The sequence below is a fragment of the Nanorana parkeri genome, unplaced genomic scaffold (assembly GCF_000935625.1).
Source record: "Nanorana parkeri isolate BGI_ZX_2015 unplaced genomic scaffold, ASM93562v1 scaffold406, whole genome shotgun sequence".
Classification (NCBI taxonomy): domain Eukaryota; kingdom Metazoa; phylum Chordata; class Amphibia; order Anura; family Dicroglossidae; genus Nanorana; species Nanorana parkeri.
In genome coordinates, this window is record NW_017306674.1 from 1,250,332 (window position 1) to 1,258,615 (window position 8,284).

The 8,284-nt window shown below is 38.5% G+C and overlaps 1 protein-coding gene across 1 annotated transcript; it reads right to left on the minus strand.

Moving 5' to 3' along the window:
* Positions 1-971: 971 nt before the first annotated feature.
* Positions 972-2,539, minus strand: POU3F1 (POU class 3 homeobox 1). Its single transcript, XM_018559616.1, has one exon. The coding sequence runs from the start codon at positions 2,512-2,514 to the stop codon at positions 1,390-1,392; it is 1,125 nt and encodes a 374-aa protein (XP_018415118.1). The 5' UTR covers positions 2,515-2,539; the 3' UTR covers positions 972-1,389.
* Between the last annotated feature and the right edge of the window lie 5,745 nt (positions 2,540-8,284).

Consider the following 8,284-nt stretch of genomic DNA (forward strand, 5'->3'; position numbering starts at 1 on the left):
TATAAAAAAAAGACACAAGGTTTTTTTAAAGGGATTTCTTTTTTATGTAAGTAATACAATATTACTTTAACATAAATATAAAAAGTAAATTGCAAATCTACATTTGTAAAAGTTACAAACAGAATTCACCAAACCAAAAAAAAAAATATATATTGCAAAGTATATTACACAGCCAAAAAAAATTTGAAAATAAATAGAAAGGGCAGGTTTATCTGGAAATAATATTAAAATATTCTCTTAAAATTAGTAATTGTACAAAAGTGTGTAGAATGAAAACAGAACGAAAAAAAATACACAAATTTCAAAAACATACATATGTATACATATAACACATATTTACAATGTTAAGTCAATGTTAAGTAAAAAAACCCAAAACTTTTTTTTTCCTTTTTTGTTTTGTTTTAGTTTATTTGCTTTATAATGGAATATGCAAGCCTCCTTTGATCTTTGTTTTCTGAATAATTCCCCCTTTTTTTTTAGAGTATACACCATATACTTTATAGCTTTTATAGAGCTAGGCAATTGTCTGAGGTTTTGTAATCCTTTAATCTATTAAAGCATCTGGATACAATAAAATAATGTATCCTTAGTGGCATTATGAGAAAGACTTAATATTAACCAGCAAACTGGCATTCTGACCTTACAAGTTATAGTATAACTATGCCAATTAATAAGGATCCTAAATAATGTATGCATCTCATTAATTAATGCATAGCAGCATCACTTTGCTGCTTGTCCCAGGGTGTACTTTTTGGTATAAATAGGGTATTTGCCAATGAATTTTAAAACAGACACAGAATACCAAAAAATAACAAATCAAAACAGAATTAAATAAAAACTTTGGATAATTAATTTAATTAATTTAAAAAACTTTGTGGATCTGAATAAATAAGTGTCACTTTTATTTATTTTTTCTCTTTAAAACAACAGGGGTTTATAGCGTCCACTTCCATGCCAGAGATATTTCCCTTTTACTGCACTTCAGGAGCTAAATAGTCTAATTAATAAATAACACACATTTCCATTCAAAGCTGCCAACAAATTTGTGAGAATGAGAATTTACATTAATAATAAAAATATTCACAGTTCTTATAATCTGACTCTATCCCACAATATTCTGAATCAATAAATTACTTCCCTCCCCTTCTCCTTTTTTTGTTGTTGTTTTGTTTTACCTTCAAGAAGAAACAAGATTATTAGATGAGCTGAGGTGTACCAAAAAAGGATTGGGAAAAGGGATTTTATGGTGGTGTCTTAATTTATTCTTCTGGCGAAAGGTACTCCAGTCTCTTTCTAGGGGTCCTGTTACTATTTTTTTTCTTTTGTAAAATCCAAAAGTACTTACTTCATCCCCCACTCCCTCACATCCTCTCTTTATATATTTCTTAGTCATTGTACAGAGGTCTGCAGCGTGTGATGGAGTGGAGGGGTCTCTGCTTGTGAATACACATCCTCCATGGGGGGGTGAGGGACCCCTGCTGGGGTCATCCTTTTCTCTTTCTGCCTTCTGTTGCAAAACCAAACTCTCACCACCTCCTTCTCCAACTGGAGACTGTCTGCCAGGCTGGTGATCTCATGGGCTGAGGGTTTAGGACACTTTAGGAAATGGTTCTCCAGGGCTCCCTTCACCCCAACTTCTATGGATGTCCTCTTCTTCCTTTTCCTGCCCTGGGCTGCGATCTTGTCTAGGTTAGTGGGGCTCCCTGTGGTGGAATCGGTCTCCTCTAGCCATTTGTTCAACAGGGGCTTCAGTTTACACATGTTCTTGAAACTCAGCTGCAGAGCTTCAAACCTGCAGATGGTGGTTTGGGAGAAAACATTGCCGTACAAGGTGCCCAGGGCCAAGCCAACGTCTGCTTGGGTAAAGCCCAGCTTGATCCTCCTCTGCTTGAACTGCTTGGCAAACTGTTCCAGGTCGTCGGAGCTGGGAGCGTCTTCGTCTGAGTGGTCCTGATGGTGGTTGAGATGCTGGGGGGGCGATTCAACGTGGGTGTCGAGGACTCCTTGGTCATCGTGCAAGGGGTCCCTCATGCTGTGGTGTAAGGAGGAAGCCTGAGGGCCCAGCATGCCATTCAAATTCGTGTAGGATGTCTGCGAGTAGATCAGAGGCTGGTGGCTGTTAGAGCTGGGGGACATCGGAGACAGGTGGTGCCCCCCTCCTTGCGCCCATGCATGGCTGCTGGGAGTCTGTTGGTGGACCAGGTGCGACCTGTGGTGATGGAAACTGGTGCTGAGGTCCTCTCTGCTGCTTTGCACCCCACTTTTGTGGTCTGCTTGCCCGGCTAGGTGAGAGCCACTACCCCAGTCACTGGTGGGATTGGGCAACCACTGGTGATGAGTGAGGCTCATGGGGTGTCCGGCGTTGGTGGCCAAGCCCTGCAGGTACTCTTGGTGCATCATCTTCTGCACCTCTCTGTAGGTGGTACCCTGGTGCATCCTATCGGAGTCCGGATGCATCAGAGGATTGGAAGGCAATGTGTTATTCCTGGGCAGATACTGAGCAGTTGCAGCCATGGCTCCTACTCCTTAACTGTCTGCAACTTCCTTGCTTTCTGTGCTTTAGAACGCAGCTCCAGAGCTCGTGCGACGGGCGCCGCCCACCGGCTCCACGATTGGCTCCTTCCCCGCTGATTGACACTCCGGGCTCACCCCCTCACTTTTAATTGGCTTCCAGCCTCCCCGCCATTGGCCAGCCCCGACGTATTGACTCGGTGCCGCTTTCTCCCATTGGCCGAGCGCTTTCATTCATGCTGTTTTGCAAACAACCACGTGGGGGAGTAAGGAGTGTATTCTTTTTGCAGTTTACATAGAAATATTGTAAATACTACTTTGCCATTTGTACATGGGACTGCATGCCTAGGAGATGGGCAGGTTTGGCTGGAATTATGCATTATTAATTCCTCTTATTATGCTACTTGATCAGCGCTAATTGAGAGTATTCAATGAAAAAAAAGAAAAAAAGAGAAAAGAAAAGAAAAAAAAGGGGGGCGTTCTGGCACGATGATAATTGCGTATGATCTCATCTGGGTTTTTACAAGATTAGGGGGGGGGACGGGATTAGCTGATCTTGATGCAGCATGTACACGTTCGAATCAACATTAGACCAATAACGGGGGATCAATCCGTACGATGCACTATGCATTCTCAGGACAAGTCAGTAACGTGGTAGGTACACATCGCGATCCGCTTTATTTTTCCTTACAAGTGTGCAGTCCTGACTAGAACTTTCACTAGAGCGCTTTCATCCCCATCGCAGATCCGATCGCACGCACACTTGCCATAGCTGTTTGCTTGGCACCTCTGCCAACTTTCGTTGATCGGTGCCTGCCCACTGTGCCCCGTGTAGACGAGCAGCCTCTAGCCAGTGCCATCCCAGATCCAAGCCTGCGAATCAGCAGGAATTCGTTTAAAAATCATTGTCAGGAACGAGGCGGGATGCTGTTGCTGATGCTGCTTGTGTCTAAATGGCATGGGATGTTGGTTTGGTGCAGGGCACCGCCATGGACATATATAATGACAGGGATGTGTACCTGGGATAGTGTTGCAGCAGGTGAATAGGAGCAGGCAGTCAATAGCTGATCGCAGCCAGCACTGTTGGAAACTTCAGAGAGCAGCACAAAATGAAATATTCCGCTTTCTAATGAGCCATAGCCTGATGATCTAATGAAAGAAGAGACTGCTAGTGACAGGATTTGAAATACTAGAAGAATAACCATTATTTCCAAACGCTGGGAGCCTTTTCTTCCCCTCCCCTCCACTGCCTCCCCACCCCACAAAAAAAGTATTTAAATCAAAATAATATAATTACAAAGGCACTGCAACAACCGCAACTAATTATTTGGAATTAAATTTTAATCCTGCTGCATCTATCAGGGCATGACAACAACAACAGAAGAAAAAAAAAACTATTTACTAGGCTGGGTGTTATTTAAGAAATAAAACTGCATTTTGTGCCTTTCAAAGTCAATTAGATAGTGATGGCCATTTCTCTCGTTTTCCTCTCTGCCTGTGTGCTCTGATTTCTGATTGTTTTTCTGTTCACGTTTTGCCCTAACTGCAAATTACCAGTTGTATGAATTGCAGAGCAGCTGCCATGAACAGAGCAGAAAGGGAGCTGAGCACACACACACAATCACATCCCTGATGTACATTCTGAGCGCATTCACACCCTGATCCCACTGCTGTCTATAGAGACTGGACCCTGACACCTCTCCCCACGTCCCACCTCAACCACTTCCAGCTCTGTCCACTACTTGGAGCACACACTCCTATCAACAACCCACCTCCTCAGCCTCAGCACAGGGTAAGTGATTTCTAGAAATAATTCATCCTTAAAGCTTACTGATCATTATTTCTTGTATTATTAGCTTCTGCTTTTATACTGATTAGAGTATTATTGTCATTTTTCGTTGTAGTATTTCATTTCTTCTTTGGATCTGTGTGTTATATTCATTTGTGTTGTAAGGATCAGACTTGTATTTACTGTATACTGTGATTAAACCTGTTTTGCACTAGATTGCAATAAGCTTATATAGTGTATAAGCAGTATATATATGCAGTGGTTTATAAAAAAAATGGCATAGATTTTATTTCTAAACTAAACTTCAAAAGCACCAAGTTTGTTCTGCTCTTAAAGTGATCCTAAAACCTGTATATATATATATATACATATATACACACACACATATTTACATTATATAGCTTTGGTGTTTATTTATTATATTTTAACTTCAGTCTGTGCCATGATTTTAGGTAAGTTATTGTGATTAAGAAAGATTCAGAAAAACTTAACCACATATTTTATTTCCTTTTCCCATTGAGACTGAGAATCAGATTTGTTTCATGCATTGTTTAATAAAACAGGGTACAGCAGTTAACTGTTTTATAGCTATATAATCATTATAGCACACGTGGTAATTTATAGGACAAAACAAATTCAGTTGTTAAAGCTACACACCAATAATACATTCAACTGAAATGTAGAAAAGTCAGTTATACTTATAATACATGGAGTAACAGAATGTAATATTGTTGCCACATATTGTGATACATTTATCATTGCAACTTTGAAAACAACAATCTCATAAGAAAGTTGCAAAAGTAAGTTCCCATGCACACATAATTATACAGAGTGTGTGTATATGTGTGTGTGTATATATCTATACACACACACACACACACACACACACACACACACACATATATATAGGAAAAATGTTGTGTTTCACATATCAAATTGTATAGAATTAGAATGTGAATAAGTATATTGCTAAATGGGAAGCCAAATGTTGGCAGTGTTGTTTCCCAGAGATAGCGGATATGTGTTTTTTAAATATTCTCTATAGAATTGCTGTATCACCATAAGTTCAGTTTAATGTATTACATTTATATTCCTACTGCATATTTATCAATATAAGTGGTACGGCTGAAACTTGCACGAAAGGAATAAGAGCTCCAATTTCAAGCAATAGATGAATATATTTTGGAAGTCACTTCTGTCACACAATACAAGCATACCTTTCCATAGGTATGTCTTGTATGGGGTCATGTAAGCAGGTGTGTTTGTGCTACATTATAGACAGTGATCTTTTATACAAGTCATTCACACAGCCATTTACAAAAATATTAACAATAATCTTCATTTATAAATGAAGTCATCCTTAACTGTACATTCTTTTAGTTTCCAAATACATTAGATGATCCCCAAATATAATATAATAAACAGCATCTGTTCATTTCTATATTATTATGTGTTTGTTCTACTACTGGCTGAAATTTTGTTAGATTTAGTTACAATTCTGTGGGCTACAGATCCAAATCAACTATTTGTCTTTTTGCCTGTTTTGGATATATTCTGAGTGGGAAAATAAAAGTTACTTCTTATTTGATGCCATTATGAGTAACATCGGATTGCCCTGATTTGCCTTTACAGTTATCCTAATTTGTAGACATGAAAAGCTTCAGAGTTGGTTGGAGGCCAGTAAAAAGAAAGACTAGCTGCTATGGTGTTACAGGGATAGGCAGTAAAAGTTGGTTAAAAGTGTCCAGATTGGCCATTGTGAAGAATATGGCCTTGTCTTTGTGAAGGGACATATTTGTCAGGAGCCCAATGATAACTATGGAGAGAGAATTAAAGGCCTTACAGAAAGCATGCTGAATGGGGTTCAATCAGGGGGAGACAGAGAGAGGGAGTGTTAGAAAGGCTTCTGTTTAACCTAATCAAGTCCACAACTCATGCAAAACTAGGGAAGGAATTGTCCATCTTTTAAAAAAATAGATTTTTTAATTTATTTTTCTATGTGCGTTAAAATAATCAACAGAAAAACAATTAACACTATAACAATATTAAAACGTCAGGAATACTACACCAGATATATCATCTCTAAGATATTTTACAAAACAGGCACTAAACTCATATGAAAAGACAGTCTGTAGGGACAGTCAACGATGATCTGAAGTGAATTAACTGACAGCAACCAATCAGGGCTCAGTTAACTGGAGTCGCATGAGTGAAAGATGGATTCGGATTGGCTGTTACGGATTACTGCTCTTTGCCTTTTACTTGAATAAGTAAAGCGTATGTCTGTCCACTAAAATCATGTTGAATGCAGTGGAATAATTGTAATATGCGAGACACACACTACATTCTCCATAATCAGCACCAACAGTGCTGTAGTATTTTCCCTACCATGTTGTTACATAGCAGGTAGAGTGCCAAGACCCAAGCATGCTTTTCTTCTGTCCCACTTGTCTCTGAAACAAAAAGGGAGGCTGGTCAGCTAATAATAATACATGGCATATGGAGGAGCTCATTTAATTGTAACAGAAGTGTTTAAAAGACTATTACAGTTAAAGCACAATAGTTAAAGCACCCCTTAGTTAAAACCTACTGAAAAAAAACTTTTACCAAACTAATTTTTAACTAACTTAGGCTATAGCCATAATAAGGAAATTGGTATAAGGTTTAGAAAAAAGAATACTAAGAATCTTGACCCCTGCAGATTTTTAATAGGACCTATTAGGGTTGAACATGTTTCTAAGCAAGCACTATGCAGAACACAGATGGATATGCACTCTGCAATGGACATCTATCTATCCTATCTATCTATCTATCTATCTATCTATCTATCTATCTATCTATCTATCTATCTATCTATCTATCTCTCTCTCTCTCTCTCTCTCTCTCTCTCTCTCCCTCTCTCTCTCTCCCAGTAAAACATTACTTTGTAGCAGGTTATTGCCTTTAAAAGGTTACTCTATGTTATATTATGTTATTACATTTTGGGGAAAGCTTCTGCATCTACAGAAGATTTAAATTTAAATAAATAGGTAGACAGCAAGTGCAGGCACACGCCATACAAAGGTATATTATTAGATCTACAATCCACCTCTATTATTCAAAGCCCATGAATAATAGATTGCGCACTATTATTCATAGATTGTATCCCTGGCATTCCCACAGTCCATGCTAACCCACTGGTCCATTGGCCTCAGTAGCATTACCATTTCAGTGTTTACTAGCTTATAAATCTTAATGTATCTTGGGTCATGCAGTACAAGTACCAACTACAGGTATAGACCAAGCAGTCATTGCTTTAACATTCTGCATATAAACAAATGATCTGTACTGAGTGTTGCGAAGTGCAGTGATGAACTAAAGAGCTTCAATGGCACGCATTGGTCAGTGCTTAGAAAGGGTAAATGTATTATTTTACTTTGGTTCATGATGGGTATTTAAGGAATAATCCTGGGTCTGATATAAATACCATATTGGTACAGATTTATAAAGTTTTATTTGTAAAGGTCCAGTGTAGTTTAAACACACTGCCTCGCATACACACACATGTTCACAAATGTATACTTGCAACACATACTAAAAATATTATGAATAGCTATTTAATAAATGGCATCTTGCATTTCAGCTTCATTAGTCCTTTATGTGGCAATTTATTTTCCATTTTTTTTATGAATATACATACTTATAATAATGCCAGATCAGCTAACAAACATTTAGTAACATTTGTCTTGGATGGGCAAGGGTATAGAAAAACCCATGGGCATACTGGATCATGTCATCTATTTTTCCTTCTGTAAATTAATAAAAGACTAAAATAAATGAGGGAGTTATAATAATATAATGCAGGCGTGATAATACATAATACATCATCAAGTCCTACAGAATATGGCTACTCGTGCCATCAAACTCAGACCCCCTTGTCCTGCTCCTGTCAATGTCTGAATAGCCACCACCAGTCATAGTGAATAGAGCTTCATTGGCATTAAA

Coding starts and splice junctions, on each gene's coding strand:
- POU3F1 (XM_018559616.1), bottom strand. CDS start 2,514: ATGGCTGCAACTGCTCAGTATCTGCCCAGGAATAACACATTGCCTTCC.